The 21,801-nt window shown below is 45.4% G+C and overlaps 1 protein-coding gene across 7 annotated transcripts in view; it reads right to left on the bottom strand.

The window, feature by feature from the left end:
* The window catches only part of FOXP1 (forkhead box P1), a 417,384-nt gene that overhangs the window by 75,761 nt on the left and 319,822 nt on the right, over nt 1-21,801 (bottom strand). For 6 of the 7 annotated variants that reach the window (XM_063941041.1, XM_063941047.1, XM_063941043.1 and 3 more), the window contains one exon: nt 200-322. The exons of the other annotated variant lie outside the window; for it this stretch is intronic. In XM_063941041.1, coding sequence (XP_063797111.1) covers nt 200-322 — 123 coding nt within the window. The remainder of the gene's footprint in view (nt 1-199; nt 323-21,801) is intronic. 7 annotated transcript variants of the gene reach the window in all.

Below are 21,801 nucleotides of genomic sequence, written 5' to 3'. Positions count from 1 at the left end.
TCAAGACTTTTACCTGGGCACATTATTCCCTATGTTATTTTTATCCTTTATTTATATAGCACCAACATACTATGCAGCGACGTACAGCAAGAGAATATTATTTAGGCACATCAGTCCCAACCCCAGTGAAACGTACAATAATATTTCCCTACCCCATACACACACCAGGGCCAATTTAGTCAGAAGTCAATTAACCTACCAGTAAGTCTTTAAACCGTGGGCGGAAACCGGAGCACTCTGAGGAAATCCACGCGAACACCGGTCGGAATTGTACCCATCGCCCCAGCGCTGGGAGGCAGTCCCACTGTCCCACCATTCCTTACTACGGGTACACAAACACACACAGCGGCCAGTTTTAGTGAGGAGCCAATTAGCCCACTAGTATAATAGTGGGTTATAGTTTGCAGTACTGAGAAAAGGGACATTTCATTGAGGCTGAAGCTGTCCATACACATTGTGATTTTTAGGGCCAATCTAGACTGTTAGGAAACCCACATAAACACAAAGAGAGCACATACAAACTCTAAACACGGAGAGTCCCAAGCCAGAGTCGAACCCTAGACTCCAGTGGTGCAAGACAGCAATGTTAACCACTGGGCCGCCCCTACACGCTCCCACAAATGAAATCACGTAATAGCCACATAAGACCATGCTATTTTGTTATCAGGATGAGTGGTTCCTATTTGACTATGTGCATCCTTTGACTCTTTTAGGTTCTTTGCACAACAAAATAAGTCCCACTTGGCTTGCTGGCTACGGTGTCAATGAAATATTTATCTAGACTGGATATGTAAAATACAAGATATAACCCTTGATACCCTCATTGTAATCTATGGCATTAGATTTTTCATCACACACAGTATTCCATAATAACATATATTCCATAAAAGCACAGTATTCCCAGATAATGATGATCAGTAACTGGGAAAAGTGCAACATTCCCTTAAAACTAACCCAGGCACAATAATTTACTGACTTCCGTGCGCTAGGCGATTGGCAGTCGGTTGCTATGGGTTACCGAACACAGGCACCATTCAAAATAAAATTGTGTGCATGAGATTAAGTAGCTCCCTTTCCCTGTCCAACTCTGCTCTCATGAATAAAGTACAGCAAACTCATCCCAATACATCATCACACAGTTCACTAGAGAGGTTGCTCGTCTACAGGAAAGGGGATAATCCTCCAGAAATCTTCCAATCAATACGTAGTGACTTAGCTGCACTGATTCAAGTCATAAGATGCTTTGATGCCAAACACGTGCTTTCCAGAAACACTGAACGGCACCAACTGATGAACCATATTTAGACAGGAGGGGGTAATCTTCCTTAGGTTTTACAGAAACCTGTTTTCCAAGACAAGTCATTATTTCTGGAAGGATTTCAAGAAACCCCAAACAAGCAGTGCTTTGGAGCTACACTGGATTCTCTAGATGACAAATAGAGAACGACTTCGTATACTATGGAAAAAAAACCACACCAATATACTGTAAATGAACTGCAACATTCTAAACAGAGCTCATTATTAGCAAATCCCCGGTGAATTAAATCTTCCAGTTGGGCTGTGCTGGGTGTCTGAAGCACACAACCAGACGTTGACTCACAAATCTGTGGCAACAGGCAACATGTGTCACATCGTTCAGGGTCCAGAAATTACACTGTGAGGAGACCCTGCTATTCCTAATCAGGGAGGATGGTTGTAATTTAAAGGGACATTCTGTTTTCTTTTATCCTGTGTGGTTTTTTTGTGGGCTTACCTTAATAAACGACATAAAAATAAAATATTTTATTATACTGTACATTACATTGTATTAAAAGAGTTTTGTAGAACAGGAGTTCCAGACATCTAATCAGTGGCAACAGAGCTACTTATTGCTTTCAATGCTGAGAACAAGGACAAGTCATTGGGACAGAAGGCCAATTTGGGCATTTTTAGACCAAGACAATCCAGAACTTGTGCGTGAGTTCAAGAGGATCAACCCGTATGATCACAGCATGGTCCTGACCAGTCCAACCTATAATTCCCACCTTCCCAATGGCCTTTGCTGCGATTGCTTGTATCACAAAACATTGTAACCCTAGGGATCCACCTGTTCGGGCCACCAAATGATTTAGAATGACAACACTGCGCGTACAAGCTTGCAGTGTATGATATGTCGACAGTCAGAATGTTGACACCAAGAAGCCAAAATGTTCTGAATGAATACTTAACGACTTGGCTGCCCCATCCTCCAGGAAGGAGCAGCCCTGTTGGCGCATAGGGTGCATGGGCGGCACACTGCTTCATCGCGGCTCTTCTCCCCTCCCCCCCCTTTCCCCCACTCTACAGTGCAGAGAAAACAGGCACACTACCTTGTGGGGCGGGCTATGATGACGCGATTCCGCACAAATCACCACTTGTGCTGTATTGTGGGTGGCCAGGGGTGTGCACGGGAGGGGGCTGGAGGTGCATGTGGGAGACTTGCCTGCCTTTCCTGGAAGCACAACCCGATTTTCGGGTGCCCCCTGGCCATTCTGAGAGTGTAAGCAAGTACAGTACGTCTGAATGTAGACATGGCAGCTATGTGTTGGCATAGAGAAATGTCGACATGGTCATAAAGTCAACGTGTTACTTATGCTGACATTGTGCATGCCAAAAGTCAAAATGTCAACACAGCCTTTTCCACTATTTTAGCCTAACCGTAAACTTAAATTTAGCATAAAATGTTGTGTCGACATTTCAACCGGGGTCATTCACAGCCAACATGATGAACATGTCGGCAGTCTGACTGTATAGTGTCAGCTTGAAGAGTAAAATCTGCAGCGATCGCCACTACGGCCGCGCACAGAATAATAAACTCTACCAACCAAACAACTTTAAATCTGCTTTTAAATGAAGATAAATAATACACAATGTTAACCACAGCGCCCGCTTCAACGCTGTCCATTAAGGCAATAAACAATCCAAGGTCGCTTACTATCTCTGTACACTAGTTAAGAGATTGTATTTATTTATTTTCTTTCTTTCTTTACCCTGGCTAATGATTAACCCCGCCTATAGAAAATCTATAGGAGCTATTTGTTCCAATGCTCTGGTTTAATTGAGTAAACAGAGGACAGGCGTCTTTGCCACGGCAAGTTTCCCTGACAGAGATGTTACAGAACACAACGTCTAAGAACCTGCCGGGTTACTCAACTGTTACAAGGCTTACATAAAAAAAAAAAAAAAATGAAATAAATAAACCACGAAGGAAGAACTAAAATGTATTTGTCATTTCCCTCCGAGCACACTGTAATTTAAACATGGGAACTCACATGGAGCAAACGGCTGGATTGTAGGCTACTGAGAGTTAACATCTTTCTCAGTACGATGACCACAGGGCCCAGAGGCAAAGCTATTTACAGCAGATCTGCTATGAATGGGACAGATTGCCATATGGATGCAGACACTAAACAAGCTGCCCGGCTCGTGGCGACAAGAGCCTAGGGGACTGGCCTATATTAATGCCACCTGTGATGTGGAAATTGTGCTCTGCCTCTGAATTACATTTTAAGAGCCCATCGCAACGTTAGTCTTGAGTAGTCGCACAAAGGAAAATTACAGTTAGGAGAATTCACTTTCTAGGGAGCGGAAGAAACAAAACAAAAATGTTATAGATATATCTATATCGTTGTAGCGCATCAATGAGAGAGTTAGGGAATTGCAGCAATACAACGATCATATTGGCTGGGGTAGGAGTGAGCTATATTAATAGTAGTCAAATAAATGGATTAAACAAATAAGGCCGATGTGGAGCGAGGCTTAAGCTGCTGATATCGCCAGTAATATTGTCCAGTTGGCCAAATTTCACCATGCCTGGCCTGAGGACTGGAACATAATGCCTGATCATAATCCAATCGAGATCAATCAGGTCATTACCAGACATGTTGTGTCATCTTCCGCATGCACTAACACAGCCCTGTGTGTCCTGGGCGCTGGCCAAAAACTAATGAGAAGATCTCATCCAATTTGGCTATTATACGTGTGGTCAAACTGGTATGCAGCTCCGGCACTCGAGCCAAGCAGCATTGCCGCGGAGTGGCCGGCATTAAACTCACTTAACCTTCATGACCTGCTGACTACATGCGTGTCAGCCACACGTTAATCTGTACGCTACTCAAACACATCCACCGCCTGAGCCAATAGTCATGACACTGCAAGCCCTGTATTATCACACTGTCCCAAGATTTTTGTTTGGGAGTTTGGAGCCTATTTATTAAACAACCCCCCCCCCCCCCCCCCCAATAAAATGATATAGAAAATGCAGTTACTGCATACAGTTTATGAATTGTTGCTATGTACTAATAGCCTAATGCAATCTCCTGCGGATGGGTAATTAGCGCTGCAGACTGCAGCCCCCATAATTATCAATCGGGACTACTATCTGACCCCTATGTGCCAAACTCCAAAAAAGCAAAGCTATTCAGCATTTGGGCCCATTAGTTTACACCATCCTCAGACGACGTAAACCGCTTTAAGCCTATAGAAGCTTACTGGAGAGAGAGATCTTCTGAAACCCCTTCCCTGCAGCCTCTGGGGGGATGGGGGGGGATAAGAAGTCTCCTCCAGTTATATATGCAGGTAAAGTAATACCCCTATCACACTGCTGCTTCGATCCGGGTTATTGCTGGGGTAACACAAGTTGTGGCTTGGTGTGAAAGGACCCCCGAAAAAACCCTGAGTCCAATGGCCCAGGAAATCCAACCTTAGTAGCTTGCAGGGTTGGACATGTGAAGGACCCTGATTAAGGGGCAGTGTGAATGGGTAACCCTGGTCATCCGATACGGGTCCTGTTCACAGCATATGTAGAGCCGGATCCCTGGCCCTCTGAGATTTTGGGGTCTATTTACTAAGCCTTGGATGGAGATAAAGTGCCAGCCAATCGGCTCCTAACTGCCATGTCACAGGCTGTGTTTGAAAAATGAGTTAGAAGCGGATTGGCTGGTACGTTATCTCCAGCGACTTTATCTCCATCCAAGGCTTAGTAAATAGTACCAGCCAACCAGCTCCTGTCATTTTGCAAACACAGCCTGTAACATGACAGTTAGGAGCTGTTTGCTGGTACTTTATCTCCGCCCAAGGCTTAGTAAATAGACCCCTCTTCCATCTCCGTCCACTTTATCTCCATCCTAAGCTTAGTAAGCAGACCCCTTAGTCATCTCCAAGCGCCGGCAGAACAGTTCCTGCACCTGTGTCCAATGTACACGTTGCAGTCGCGGGAATAACCCTGGTCGGAGTTGCGGTGTGAACGGGGTCTGACCCTGATTGGGACCATGTTCCATATCCTAGGTCAGACTCTGGTATTTGGGTTAAAAAGGGTGTAACTCGCAGGCACATCGGTTATCGCTACCACTGTCACTGTACTACTGTCCCTGAGAGTTAAGTTTAGTACATAGCAGGGATATTTTCTTTCAAAATTAAAACATCGGTTGTGATATCGATTGTGCCGCAGTTATTAGTACACAGGTCCCTAAATGTTCATCAAAGTGAAAAGTTTGATTATTCCATTCCCTCTGATTTTACAGCTGGGAGTCGGATCAAGAAACCTCTAGCAAAATATTTTTATTTTTTTATTTTTTACTAAAGAGAAATAAATGACCTAGCCCCATATCCCTGTAAATTCCTGCGAGTGGACACACGCTCTTCTCCATATGTTTATGTAAACTCTGCAAGATAAGCAGAACATGGATTTTATTGACATTCTGTATAGGCTCTCCAAAGTACAAAGGTTGCACGGCTTATTTTGTGCTTGTAAGGTGTGCCTCCAGTTAATTTACTCTGTGTTATAAAGCAGATGTCATGCTAGCCGCTCAATTTTATTAAACGCCAAGAACAAACAGTTAACTGGTAGCAGATGACCTTTCTCTTTTGGAAAAATCGCTATTGGAGAAAATAAACTTCAAGAAGGGGAATAAAACAGAAGTATGAATGACTATGTAGGAGGTACAGTTATGGACAATGACGCTCGCACTGTGAAGGCTGAAACAGGGGACAAGTCGAGTGTGTAATCTTTAAATTCTATTTAACACGCAGTGACAGACAGCAGGTCAAATGTTCACAGACTGGCCGGAGTACGAAGGGAAGATGCATTAATTCACCATGATTAATATATTTGATGACTTTCTTTTCGTCTTCGCTCATGGTGGACAATTAAGAAAAAAATTGCAGAACTGTAGCCGGTCGCTGTACATTATTATTTAATGATTTCTCCAGACAAAAGATTATTTTATTATTGTAGATCAGTGGGAATAACCACTCACGTATGTTAGCCTTGATCACCTCGACTTATACTGTCTATTCTTTAATAAACTCCCTCCAAATTATGGCCCAGATTTATCAAGATTGGAAAGTGATAAATTGCACGGTGCTAAAGTACCAACCAATCAGCTCCTAACTGTCATGTCACCGGCTGTGTTTGAAAAATTACAGCTAGGAATTGATTGGTTGGTACTTTACCACCGTGCAAGTTATCACTTTCCAAGGCTTGATAAATCTGGGCCTAAATCTATTGTAGTTAATAATAACATGAAAATTTTATATATAGGAGAAACAACATCCCTCCACACACACACACATTTCTGGTCTTCAAATCAGTTGGAAAGATGCCATGGCTCGTCCAATAAGCGGACAATTGACACGCCCTGTCTCACAAGGCCTCAGGCGCCAATTAAGAAATATTTTGTAGTAACTAGAAGTCCACGCAAAACGGACAATTCATTTTGCACCTCATGCCTCAGTGAGGTCACTGGTTATAGGTGAATTATTATCGGTTCAGCCCCCAAACTGGCTATTTCCCGTGTCAGCGACCACTGACCTTAGTACAGTGTGTCTCACAAATCTTAAGTCTACTTACCTACGACACCTATTCAAAACAGACAGGGCCGGATCCAGGCATGTGTGAGCACAATGCTGCAGCTCAGGAAGCAGGAATCTGGGGCGGCACAATTGCTACCCCACGGAACCTTCATGCGGCTCGCAGGGCACCATAGGACACTCTGGACAGTGTTCTTCTTCCCGGCGCCCTGCTGCAACGCTGGAATATTTCCATGTAATTCCCATTAAGACTACGCTAAATGTCTAAGTAAAGCAGTAACGGCTTTCAAGCCCTCTCCATAGCATTGGGTTTTTGTAGTAAATTTGCAATAGAAAAGAAAAAAAAAAAAGAATATTCAGCCTACAGGCATTATACAGCAATGAGATCACAGAGACACTTTTCCTCGTGCACTACCCCACTCTATAGCGCTGGCGAATGTGGAATGCAGAATACATTGAGTGGATGTGTGTACTATCAGCACAACAAACATTATTAAATTGTCCGAGAGGGGACGCGAGAAGAAAAAAAAAAAATTTCAAAGCATGTTAAACATGTTGAGTGCTGAATTGTAATGATGTCGAGGGCTTGTGATGGGAAAGAGAAGGGATACTAACAAGCCTTGATTGGCGCGGAGGCCCCCAGCTCACAAATCACACGGCTGTGCTCATCCTTTAACTGCGCTGGATTTTGATAAATATCTGCTCGCTGTGCAGAGAGGGAAGTGTGGTCTCTACTGGAAATCGCTCCCAAACTGCGCGCGTTTGTAGTCGTGCCCCCCCCCCCCCCCCCTGCACTCTGGGGCTTACTCTGAGTGATTTAATTATCATTTTCCATGTGTAAGACAAATTAAAGAGAGGAGAAAGAGTGTCACGCCAAATCAGATTATTTATCTCCTTAACTGATTGCTGTGCTCCACACCCCAGAGACGTGGCTAATGTGCTTCTCTGTTTAAAATGGGAGATTTGGATTGTATTATTATTTTATTTATCGAGAGTGGGATTGGGGTACAGGCTGTTAAGGTAGAGCCCGTCACTCACACAGAGCGGGAGCGGCCATCTTGTTGGCTGCACCAATAGACCGCCTGTCCGCACACTGTATGCAGCGGGTGTAATGGATTCGGCAGGGGATATATTTACTCAGCACTCCATGGCTGCTTCTATTGGGAATATGCAGCAGGTAAAATTTGGAGTTTGTTTGGGAAGTGACAACAACTCCAAAAAGGGGCACATCCAGCAGGGGGACATGGTCATATTAGGTCTGTCCTGGGGGTCTATTCATGAAGCAGTGAAAAGAGTGGAGAAGTGAGCCTGTGGAGAAGTTGCCCATGGGAACCAATCAGCTGCTCCGTACAATTGTATAGTATGCAAATTATAAATGTTACTTCAATGCTGTTTGGTTGCCATGGAGAGGTATACCTTGTTCACTGTGCTACTGGTGTACCCAGCAGTGGAGAGCTCACTTCTCCACACTTTTCACTGCTTCATGAATAGACTTCCTGATGAGCTAGGCCACCCCCAAATCCTCACCCCGGCAATGCCACGCAGCCGGTCGCTGCTGTGAGTGGGGAACAGCCGCCAACAGTCCTGACAGCTGGGAACAAAGTCCTCACTGGCAGAACAGTCCAGCATGAATCAGGGCAGTTGGGGGATGTATGTGTAGGTGACATATGGGATGTATGTGTAGGTGACATATGTACATTGAACATTTTTGGGAAGTGATGGCAAACAGGCTGTAACTCTGATGCAACACTATAGTACTTGCCTGCTCTCCGGATGTCTGGGAGACTCCTGAATTTCAGAAGCCCAGGAGAGTAGACCCCCCTCTTTGATCCCCCTGAAGTGGTCAATGAAGCCATTCCAGCGCCATGTGACATGAAGCGGTTTGCGTCATCGTGCAGCGTGGGATGGGACAGTGATAGCACAAAATGCATTGCCCTTCCCTGTTCAAAGTTCTAAAGCCAACACGGTTAGAATACTGTAAATCTCATTACTGCCATGGCGGCATGCCGGGTTCCACATACTGTTACCCACATTGTCACTGCCGACGACAAAGTAACTACGTCCCAGCTGCAATACAGGGGGAAAATTCAGCAATACTCTCTGGGATCTGCGTCAGGGCGACGGGGTAATTCCCCCGGGCAATAATGCTACAGTAGAGGCCTATCTACTGCTGCAATGGGGACATACAGTACGCATCAAGGGAGACTACAGTTAGGGGGACCCGGGATAAACATACAGTATGTCAGGGAAACATATAAACCCCACACAGATTTTAAGTAAAATATCAATTCAGAATAACCTTATAAGGAATGCCAATCTATTCTCCAATAATGCAGCGAAACAGGGCTTATTAACTGTGTATGGATCATCTTACTATATTACCTCTATCATCTACCCCTGTTTAGGAGGTTGGGCAGTGAACACACACATTGCGAAACATTTATTTATTAACAGTTTCTTATATACGTTGCGCGTTACAATTGGAAATAACAATGATGTAACAAAACTGGGTAATAAACAGTCATAGAGGTAGGAAGGCCCTGCTCGCAAGCTTACAATCTATAGGGAAATAGGCATGGATACACAAGGAAAGGTGCTATCTATTGCATAGTCGTCCACCAGATTGCTAGGTTCTTGGTGGGCTGTATGATATGGTCATACAGCAATGATGAACCGGGTTCGAGAGGAAGGGAAAGTGAAGAATGAGAAGACATGTGAGGATATGTGTGGACTGTGCAGAGTGGATGTAATTTGATAGGAAAGTTTATGAAAGTTATGTGGGCGGTTCTGGAATTTGATAGGCTTGCTTGAAGAGGTGAGTTTTCAGGGAACGCTTGAAGGTTTGGAGACTAGAGGAGAGTCTTATTGTGCGTGGTAGGGCATTCCACAGAGGGAGTGCAGCCCGAAGAAAGTCCTGCAATCGTGAGTAGGAGCGAGTAATGAGTATGGATGAGAGACGTGGATCTTGTGAAGAGCGAAGAGTTCGGGTTGGGAGATATTTTGAGATAAGCGAAGTGATGTACTTTGGTGTAGTTTGGTTAATGGCTTTGTGTGTAAGTAAAAGTATTTTATATTGAATACGGTAGAATACAGGTAACCAATGGAGGGACTGACAGAGTGGATCTGCAGACGATGAACGTCTAGCGAGGAAGATTAGCCTCGCAGCTGCATTAAGAATGGATTGTAGTGATGAGAGTCTCGTTTTGGGAAGACCAGTTAGGAGACTATTGCAATAATCAATGCGGGAGATAATGGGGTCATTCCGAGTTGATCGCACGTAGCAACTTTTTGCTGCTCGTGCGATCAACTGGATACCACCTATGGGGGAGTGTATTTTAGCATAGCAGGGCTGCGATCGCTTGTGCAGCCCTGCTATGCTAAAAAAGTTTTGTGTAAAACAAGACCAGCCGTGCAGTTACTTACCCGGTGCGATGAATCCAGCGATGAAGGTCCCGGAACTGACGTCAGACATCTGCTCTCCAAACGCCTGGACACGCCTGCGTTCGGATCGCCACGGCCGGAAAACAGTGAGTCGATGCCCCTTCCTCCTGGAAATCTTCTTGCGGTCGCCGCTGCGACCGCTTTCTTCGTATGCCGGGGAACGACGCACCTGCGTAATGCGGCCGCCGTGCATGCGCAGTTCTGACCCGTTTGCACCGCTGCGATGAACCGCAGCGTGCGAACGGGTCGGAATGACCCCCAATGAGAGCATGGATTAGAGTTTTAGCAGTGTCTTGTGTGAGGTATGGTCGTATTTATATAATACACAATCTCTTCCTTTAAGTAGCCATTTATACAGCTGCATATCTAGAATATCAGGTGATAATTAGGTAGAATTTTTACAAATGTTTTTATAGCAAGAAAATGAGTTTCAAGCAACAACTAAAAAAAAAAAAAAAAAACCTCCCAAATAATCTTTTATGTTACCTTCTAGGCTGCGCTCTTTGTTTTGAAATGAAAGGCAAAAGATTGCAGACAGAAGCAAAAAATATTTTTCTTTTGTGCAAGTTTGATTTACGCAGTAATTAATTCTTAATTGACATTCTGAAGAAAAGGCATCACCTTCGCTGAAACAAAAAAAAGGGGGCTTTTTTTTTTTTTTGCAGAATAAAACAGTTATTTTTGGCTGTGAATTTATTGCAGATGGCTAGCACCCTTTTGTCTGGTGACCTTACTTTCCAGCTGATGGGACAATGCAGAATGTGAGAGATGAAATCCAATAACTCCACCGCTCTCACACCCAAGTGCACAATGATACTATATTGTTCCACTAACTGTACAAAATACCGTCTTGCTCGCTTAAATGGGAATTGCATGTATTTTCTGGTTTGTGTCTGTTAAATAGAAATCCAGGCAGGTACCCCAGCAGATTGCCATGGTTGCTTAAAGCGAGTCAGTGTGCATCCTTCTGTATAATATATTGCTCACTTACGGGTAAAGATGCACCGTAATTCAATCAGCTCCACAAATGGATGGCATGTACCTTACAACATGATCAGCGGGAAAGACGATGACTGTAATTGTTGCAATTTAACCCCTCGGATGCTAGAGCAAACGCTCAATCAATCCGTGCACGTAGAGGATGCAGTGACTCCTTTGCGCAGAAAACAAATCATTCACTGGGGTACTCTGCACTTATTAAACCAATTTCCAGAACGTTTATGAGAGGTGTGTTCCTATTGTTTTTTTTCTTTATGTCTTTTGTGCAACACAAAGGTTCCAAATGAAACAATGGTGTTTACACAATAATAAAATGTTAAAAAAAAAACCCAGAATAAAAACATAATGAAAATCTATAGCCATTATGCAGCTAATAAAATGGGTTGCGAGCAGTGGCACGAAAAAGTCATGTGGTTACAGGAGTGGGAAGAACACAGACAAAGTGAGAGAAAAAAAAGACAAAAGTATCTGGAGAATGTTATATGATCAAAAAACACTTAAGAAACAAATATATATATATATATATATATATATATAAATAATACTGCTGCTGGGAATGATAGACACAAAAAAAGGGGAACATTTACTAAGCAGTGATAAAAGTGGAGAAGTGAGCCAGAGGAGAAGTTGCCCATGGCAACCAATCAGCTGCTCTGTATATTTTTAAAGTATGCAAATTATGAATGTTACGTCAATGCTGATTGGTTGCCACAGGAAACTTATGCACTGGCTCACTTCTCCACTTTTATCACTGCTTAGTACATGTCCCCCAAAGGCACAGATTTATCAAGTCTTGGAGAGTGATAAGTTGCATGGTGATAAAGTAGCAACCAATCAGCCCCTAAATGTCATGTTACTGGCTGTGTTTGAAAAAATGACAGTTAGGAGCCGATTGGTTGGTATTTTATCATTCTCTAAGGATTGATAAATCTGGGCCAAACATTTATCATGATAGAGGTTCCTAGAAAAATGTAGGTGTCCATCAGTCCCACCACCAGTGAGTGTCATGTCAGATGGAGGCGGCTTTTTGGAGCAGTAAGCTCCACTTCCACCACACTCATGAGCACTGGTTTTCCAGTGAACTACAGCGTTTGTGTCTGTGGGCTAAAACAGATTTATACAGAATAGTTTGTGGACTAGAGTCTGCTTCACCTGAGTCTAGATGGAGCGGCAGGGAAAGCGAGAAAAGTAGCGGAGAGAAAGGTGGAGTATGAAATAGAGTCATTTTATATTGCCGTCTATAACATATACATATTATATTGCAGTATTCGCCAGCCAGGTTTATCTGTTGTTTGTGCGATACGGAAACTGGGCAGCCTATCAAATATTGTTGTCTGTTATCAAGAGAAAGGTGTAAAAAGGGAACAAGAAATGCTGCTGTTTTTGTACTGTGTATATACTGGGTGTGTGCAAATGAACTTTCCCAACACAGTGCTGATTGATCACTCCAAAAAACAATCAAAAGGATTTCTCCAGATCTCTGGACCTGCCTGTTTTTCCTCTCTCTGGGTGGGAATGCAGATAAGGGTGTTTACTGAAGTGATAGAGGAAACATGTGATGATGGTGACAGAAGAAGGGACTAAGTTACTATAATTATTACTATATTATAGGCAAGGCAAAGACGCAGTCCGTTCAGTCTTCTGGTTCTCTTTATTTTGCTTGGGCTTAGGTGCCAGAGCAATCAGGGGCAACATGTCTGCACTGTGCACCTAAATCCACTCTTCCATCATAGAGGGGCGCAGGCGGCTACTGTCATTACACTGCTTCAAAGACCACCCATATTTGATAGCCAATGCATAAGCAGGGGTGGGAAAAAGGATATGTTAATTGTTACTAAAGCTGGCCCTGAACTCTCAAATGTTAGCAGCCAACTGGATTGATATTGGGGGTCATTCCGAGTTGATCGCACGCTGCCGATTTTTGCAGCGCAGCGATCAGGTAAAAAAACGGCAAAACTGCGCACGCGCGTCCTACGGGTACAAACAGCATCGTTGCTGTGCAATGCTTCTAGCGACGAATCCATACGCACAGCCGATCGCAAGGAGATTGACAGGAGGAGGGCGTTTGTGGGTGTCAACTGACCGTTTTCTGGGAGCGGTAGGGAAAACGCAGGCGTGACCAGGCGTTTGCAGGGCGGGTATCTGACGTCAATTCCGGGACCTTCGTCGCTAGAATCATCGCACAGGATAAGTAACTGCAGGGCTGGTCTTGTTTTGCACAAAATGTTTTTGTACCGCTCGGCTGCACATGCGATCGCACACTTACAAAGCGAAAATACACTCCCCCGTGGGCGGCGACTATGCGTTTGCACAGCTGCTAAAATAAGATTTTACTTACCGATAAATCTATTTCTCGGAGTCCGTAGTGGATGCTGGGGTTCCTGAAAGGACCATGGGGAATAGCGGCTCCGCAGGAGACAGGGCACAAAAAGTAAAGCTTTTCCAGATCAGGTGGTGTGCACTGGCTCCTCCCCCTATGACCCTCCTCCAGACTCCAGTTAGGTACTGTGCCCGGACGAGCGTACACAATAAGGGAGGATTTTGAATCCCGGGTAAGACTCATACCAGCCACACCAATCACACCGTACAACTTGTGATCTAAACCCAGTTAACAGTATGATAACAGCGGAGCCTCTGAAAGATGGCTTCCTTCAACAATAACCCGAATTAGTTAACAATAACTATGTACAATTATTGCAGATAATCCGCACTTGGGATGGGCGCCCAGCATCCACTACGGACTCCGAGAAATAGATTTATCGGTAAGTAAAATCTTATTTTCTCTATCGTCCTAGTGGATGCTGGGGTTCCTGAAAGGACCATGGGGATTATACCAAAGCTCCCAAACGGGCGGGAGAGTGCGGATGACTCTGCAGCACCGAATGAGAGAACTCCAGGTCCTCCTTAGCCAGAGTATCAAATTTGTAAAATTTTACAAACGTGTTCTCCCCTGACCACGTAGCTGCTCGGCAAAGTTGTAATGCCGAGACCCCTCGGGCAGCCGCCCAAGATGAGCCCACCTTCCTTGTGGAGTGGGCCTTTACAGATTTAGGCTGTGGCAGGCCTGCCACAGAATGTGCAAGTTGGATTGTGCTACAGATCCAACGAGCAATCGTCTGCTTAGACGCAGGAGCACCCATCTTGTTGGGTGCATACAATATAAACAACGAGTCAGATTTTCTGACTCCAGCTGTCCTTGCAATATATATTTTTAATGCTCTGACAACGTCCAGTAACTTGGAGTCCTCCAAGTCACTTGTAGCCGCAGGCACTACAATAGGCTGGTTCAGATGAAATGCTGACACCACCTTAGGGAGAAAATGCGGACGAGTCCGCAGTTCTGCCCTGTCCGAATGGAAAATCAGATATGGGCTTTTGTAAGATAAAGCTGCCAGTTCTGACACTCTCCTGGCCGAAGCCAGGGCTAGAAGCATGGTCACTTTCCATGTGAGATATTTCAAATCCACCTTCTTTAGTGGTTCAAACCAATGAGATTTTAGAAAGTCCAAAACCACATTGAGATCCCACGGTGCCACTGGAGGCACCACAGGAGGCTGTATATGTAGCACTCCCTTAACAAGGTCTGGACTTCAGGGACTGAAGCCAATTCTTTTTGAAAGAAAATCGACAGGGCCGAAATTTGAACCTTAATAGATCCCAATTTGAGACCCATAGACAATCCTGATTGCAGGAAATGTAGGAATCGACCCAGTTGAAATTCCTCCGTCGGAGCACTCCGATCTTCGCACCACGCAACATATTTTCGCCAAATTCGGTGATAATGTTGCACGGTTACTTCCTTCCTTGCTTTAATCAAAGTAGGAATGACTTCTTCCGGCATGCCTTTTTCCTTTAGGATCCGGCGTTCAACCGCCATGCCGTCAAACGCAGCCGCGGTAAGTCTTGAAACAGACAGGGACCCTGCTGAAGCAAGTCCCTCCTTAGAGGTAGAGGCCACGGATCTTCCGTGATCATCTCTTGAAGTTCCGGGTACCAAGTCCTTCTTGGCCAATCCGGAACCATTAGTATCGTCCTTACGCCTCTTTGCCGTATAATTCTCAATACTTTTGGTATGAGAGGCAGAGGAGGAAACACATAAACCGACTGGTACACCCAAGGCGTTACCAGCGCGTCCACAGCTATTGCCTGCGGATCTCTTGACCTGGCGCAATACCTGTCCAGTTTTTTGTTGAGGCGAGACGCCATCATGTCCACCATTGGTCTTTCCCAACGGGTTACCAGCAAGTGGAAGACTTCTGGATGAAGTCCCCACTCTCCCGGGTGAAGATCGTGTCTGCTGAGGAAGTCTGCTTCCCAGTTGTCCACTCCCGGGATGAACACTGCTGACAGTGCTATCACATGATTCTCTGCCCAGCGAAGAATCCTTGCAGCTTCTGCCATTGCACTCCTGCTTCTTGTGCCGCCCTGTCTGTTCACATGGGCGACTGCCGTGATGTTGTCCGACTGGATCAACACCGGTTTTCCCTGAAGCAGAGGTTCTGCCTGGCTTAGAGCATTGTATATTGCTCTTAGTTCCAGAATGTTTATGTGAAGAGACGTTTCCAGGCTCGTCCATACTCCCTGGAAGTTTCTTCCTTGTGTGACTGCTCCCCAGCCTCTCAGGCTGGCGTCCGTGGTCACCAGGATCCAATCCTGTATGCCGAATCTGCGGCCCTCCAATAGATGAGCACTCTGCAACCACCACAGAAGAGACACCCTTGTCCTTGGAGACAGGGTTATCCGCAGGTGCATCTGAAGATGCGACCCTGACCATTTGTCCAACAGATCCCTTTGGAAAATTCTTGCGTGGAATCTGCCGAATGGAATTGCTTCGTAAGAAGCCACCATTTTTCCCAGGACTCTTGTGCATTGATGTACAGACACCTTTCCTGGTTTTAGGAGGTTCCTGACAAGCTCGGATAACTCCTTGGCTTTTTCCTCCGGGAGAAAAACCTTTTTCTGAACAGTGTCCAGAATCATCCCTAGGAACAGCAGACGAGTTGTCGGCATTAACTGGGATTTTGGAATATTCAGAATCCACCCGTGCTGTTTTAGCACTTCTTGCGACAGTGCTAATCCCATCTCTAGCTGTTCTCTGGACCTTGCCCTTATTAGGAGATCGTCCAAGTATGGGATAATTAATATGCCTTTTCTTCGAAGAAGAATCATCATCTCGGCCATTACCTTTGTAAAGACCCGAGGTGCCGTGGACAATCCGAACGGCAGCGTCTGAAACTGATAGTGACAGTTTTGTACAACGAACCTGAGGTACCCCTGGTGTGAGGGGTAAATTGGAACGTGGAGATACGCATCCTTGATGTCCAAGGATACCATAAAGTCCCCCTCTTCCAGGTTCGCTATCACTGCTCTGAGTGACTCCATCTTGAACTTGAACTTCTTTATGTACAGGTTCAAGGACTTCAGATTTAGAATAGGCCTTACCGAGCCATCCGGCTTCGGTACCACAAAAAGAGTGGAATAATACCCCTTCCCTTGTTGTAGAAGAGGTACCTTGACTATCACCTGCTGAGAGTACAGCTTGTGAATGGCTTCCAAAACCGTCTCCCTTTCGGAGGGGGACGTTGGTAAAGCAGACTTCAGGAAACGGCGAGGTGGATCTGTCTCTAATTCCAACCTGTACCCCTGAGATATTATCTGCAGGATCCAGGGATCTACCTGCGAGTGAGCCCACTGCGCGCTGTAATTTTTGAGACGACCACCCACCGTCCCCGAGTCCGCTTGAGAAGCCCCAGCGTCATGCTGAGGCTTTTGTAGAAGCCGGGGAAGGCTTCTGTTCCTGGGAAGGAGCTGCCTGTTGCTGTCTCTTCCCTCGACCTCTGCCTCGTGGCAGATATGAATAGCCCTTTGCTCTCTTATTTTTAAAGGAACGAAAGGGCTGCGGTTGAAAAGTCGGTGCCTTTTTCTGTTGGGGAGTGACTTGAGGTAGAAAGGTGGATTTCCCGGCTGTAGCCGTGGCCACCAAATCTGATAGACCGACTCCAAATAACTCCTCCCCTTTATACGGCAAAACTTCCATATGTCGTTTTGAATCCGCATCGCCTGTCCACTGTCGCGTCCATAAAGCTCTTCTGGCCGAAATGGACATAGCACTTACCCGTGATGCCAGTGTGCAGATATCCCTCTGTGCATCACGCATATAAAGAAATGCATCCTTTATTTGTTCTAACGACAGTAAAATATTGTCCCTGTCCAGGGTATCAATATTTTCAATCAGGGACTCTGACCAAACTACCCCAGCACTGCACATCCAGGCAGTCGCTATAGCTGGTCGTAGTATAACACCTGCATGTGTGTATATACTTTTTTGGATATTTTCCATCCTCCTATCTGATGGATCTTTAAGTGCGGCCGTCTCAGGAGAGGGTAACGCCACTTGTTTAGATAAGCGTGTTAGCGCCTTGTCCACCCTAGGAGGTGTTTCCCAGCGCTCCCTAACCTCTGGCGGGAAAGGGTATAATGCCAATAATTTCTTTGAAATTATCAGCTTTTTATCAGGGGCAACCCACGCTTCATTACACACGTCATTTAATTCTTCTGATTCAGGAAAAACTATAGGTAGTTTTTTCACACCCCACATAATACCCTGTTTAGTGGTACCTGTAGTATCAGCTAAATGTAACGCCTCCTTCATTGTCAAAATCATATAACGTGTGGCCCTACTGGAAAATACGGTTGATTCGTCACCGTCACCACTGGAGTCAGTGCCTGTGTCTGGGTCTGTGTCGACCGACTGAGGCAAAGGGCGTTTTACAGCCCCTGACGGTGTTTGAGTCGCCTGGACAGGCACTAATTGATTGTCCGGCCGTCTCATGTCGTCAAACGACTGCTTTAGCGTGTTGACACTATCCCGTAGTTCCATAAATAAAGGCATCCATTCTGGTGTCGACTCCCTAGGGGGTGACATCCTCATATTTGGCAATTGCTCCGCCTCCACACCAATATCGTCCTCATACATGTCGACACACACGTACCGACACACAGCAGACACACAGGGAATGCTCCTAACGAAGACAGGACCCACTAGCCCTTTGGGGAGACAGAGGGAGAGTTTGCCAGCACACACCAAAAGCGCTATATATAACAGGGATAGCCTTATAATAAGTGCTCCCTTATAGCTGCTTTATATATATCAAAATATCGCCATAAATTTGCCCCCCCTCTCTGTTTTACCCTGTTTCTGTAGTGCAGTGCAGGGGAGAGACCTGGGAGCCGTCCTGACCAGCGGAGCTGTGAGAGGAAATGGCGCCGTGTGCTGAGGAGATAGGCCCCGCCCCTTTTCCGGCGGGCTCGTCTCCCGCTATTTAGTGAATCCAGGCAGGGGTTAAATATCTCCATATAGCCTCTGGGGGCTATATGTGAGGTATTTTTAGCCTTTATATAGGTTACATTTGCCTCCCAGGGCGCCCCCCCCCAGCGCCCTGCACCCTCAGTGACTGCGTGTGAAGTGTGCTGAGAGGAAAATGGCGCACAGCTGCAGTGCTGTGCGCTACCTTTAGAAGACTGCAGGAGTCTTCAGCCGCCGATTCTGGACCTCTTCTGACTTCAGCATCTGCAAGGGGGCCGGCGGCGCGGCTCCGGTGACCATCCAGGCTGTACCTGTGATCGTCCCTCTGGAGCTGATGTCCAGTAGCCAAGAAGCCAATCCATCCTGCACGCAGGTGAGTTCACTTCTTCTCCCCTCAGTCCCTCGTTGCAGTGATCCTGTTGCCAGCAGGACTCACTGTAAAATAAAAAACCTAAGCTAAACTTTTTCTAAGCAGCTCTTTAGGAGAGCCACCTAGATTGCACCCTTCTCGGCCGGGCACAAAAATCTAACTGGAGTCTGGAGGAGGGTCATAGGGGGAGGAGCCAGTGCACACCACCTGATCTGGAAAAGCTTTACTTTTTGTGCCCTGTCTCCTGCGGAGCCGCTATTCCCCATGGTCCTTTCAGGAACCCCAGCATCCACTAGGACGATAGAGAAAAGTAGTTAGCGAGCGATCAACTCGGAATGAGGGCCATTGCCGCATGCTTTAATGTGCTCAATAAGCTCAATAATGAGCCAAGTATAATTGGTGGTCTATGGTCATAAGCCCGGCTGGCACTAAGATTAGTGTACATTGGCACAGCTCTATGGTTTGGCCATGTGAGAGGTCAGCAACTGAAGGTAGGGGATTGTCCGTATGCTTAACCTGAGTTCCGACCACCTCGGCCTTATCCAGTATGATCACACGTGTGTGATACCAGCTTCATCAGGTGCAAAAGGAAAGACCAACACCAATACCCAGCAAGATCTGACCTTCCAGATGAAGTTGGGGGAAGCATTTTGCAGACAATACCTCAAGACTGCATCAAGAACATGAACTGAGTAGTAATATCCTGCAAACCACCATGCTGTCTAATAGCAGTAACCAAAGGCAACCACATTTTAAACAAGTCTCTGTGTGGATGCAACAAACCCAAAGAAAGTCTAGAAAAAATGAAGCTTATGCACTGGCTGTCCTGCCTTGTTATCTGGGTCTTGATAAAGCCAAAACCCTTGTGCTGCACTTCCATCTGTCTGATCATATGTATTCAATTAACATGCCACTCCCAGATGTAGCTACATACCAGCCGTCTTGTGCACAAATATTGCAACACAAATACAGCCACACAAAGACCAACAGTCAGCACAAATTATGGATTGGGAGTCAAGGAGGAAATCAGGGCCGAAGGAATTCAGCGCGCTTCCTGCAAAAGAGGCACCTTTGTTCCAGAGCAAATACAAACCCCTCTTCCCAAATTCTTTTCTTCAAAAACAAACAAATAAAAAACATAAAAAGAACCCTGGGCCCAAGCCACTGATGCAACTAGTCACATCACAAAATCTGTCCATTCACGGCCCCAATCTGCATTGGTCACGCCCACTAACCGCAAGCTACTGTACGCTCCCTTTTTTTCTTAGTTTAAAAATAAAAGGAACTCTCTTGCAAAACAGTGGGACTATTAGAGGGAATGCTTGCTCAGAGACTACTACAGATGAGGACAGGGCTGCCTTCAGAAATTGTGGGGCCCAGGACTGACAAAATAGGCAGGGCCCCCACCCCTCACAGATCGCCAGACATGATCAGTCACAGGGGGATATGTATTGCTTTCACATTTATGCAAAGGGCAAGGGGTAAAAGCGGGTAGGAGTGGGCGGTAGTGGTAGATGTGGGTTCCTCCCACTATTCTGCCAAGTGGCCAGGCCCGGGACCCCAGTACTGGCAGCCCCCCCACTCCTGATGGTGGCCCAGGACAGGAACTCCAATTGCGCCATTGCAATATTACTGTGTACTACCTTAAAGAGCAGTAAACCGGTTTCTGTACAGTGCAAAAACTGGGAGCAGTGGATATATGAAGGTTTGGGTTGTGTGTCCATCCTGTCACTGCTTAAGCCTGTAATGGTAGAATACAGATGTGACATTACAGCGTTGTACGCGATACAGGCACCAGATGGACTGTCACTTAGAGACAGCCCCTGCGAGGAGCCGGTTCTTGCACACTTTACTGTAAATCCTGTACGCCTAAAAATATATCCTATGGCTGTGACCTCTGTACTGGGGAAATGAAATAATTGCTCCTATTGTGTGACTGATTTAAACAGAAGCCAGGTGCTGCACATTTGCACACGCAGGCAGGCAGCATTTCCTTCTGTACTGCTGCCCTAAAATCTGCACTATGAAAATTGTGGATTTATTAAGAGCCTGACCTTAAAGCTAAGGTTTTCTACAGAATTATTTAAACATGCTTAGGATGTGGAAATGTGTCAGTGACAAGATACATTGTACATGCACCAATGAACTAAAGGTATGACACGAAACAATATGGAAAGCATATAATATATGGCCCAGTGGTGTATAAACACCAAGGGGGGAATTCAAATGTTTGAAAAGTCGGTTGGGTGTCTGTTTTTTCCTGTCTATTAGATAGGAAAAAACAGTCACCCAACTGACTTTTCAAACAATTTAATATCCCCCCAAATATCTATTAATATCAAATCTAATAACTATTTATCTATCTCATATCTATCAATCTATCTACCTACCTACCTACCAATCTATCATCTCGTCTTAGCATCACAGATTCATAAAGTCAATCAAGAATGGCTAATTGATCACCAGAGTTTGGAAACCCTACTTATAGGAGAACTTGGTTGAAAAGCAGATCTTACAGTAGTACTTGAAGGACTTTAAACCCAAGCTGTCTCTATAGTTGTAGCACCACGTAGCTAAATGCTGAAGGTGAAGGATGTACATACAGTAATGATATGCGAGTTACACTTGCAGCACTCATCATAACATGGAGAATCTCTCCCGGAGACGTCAGTCCTGTCATCTACGCATCTTACTAATCAGTGGTAACATATACTGTACTGTAGCCTCACTTCCTTGCCTATTGAAGAATCTCTCCCAATCTCCTCCACATTAGACATGCCTAAAAAAAAAGCACCTTTTCATTGCAGCCCACCAACACTCCTCATACCTCGCATCATCTCCTCAACCCCCTCCACCT

This window comes from Pseudophryne corroboree, chromosome 9, assembly GCF_028390025.1.
Source record: "Pseudophryne corroboree isolate aPseCor3 chromosome 9, aPseCor3.hap2, whole genome shotgun sequence".
Taxonomy (NCBI): domain Eukaryota; kingdom Metazoa; phylum Chordata; class Amphibia; order Anura; family Myobatrachidae; genus Pseudophryne; species Pseudophryne corroboree.
Note: the sequence above shows the minus strand (reverse complement) of the source record. Positions and strands in the feature narration are given on the sequence as shown.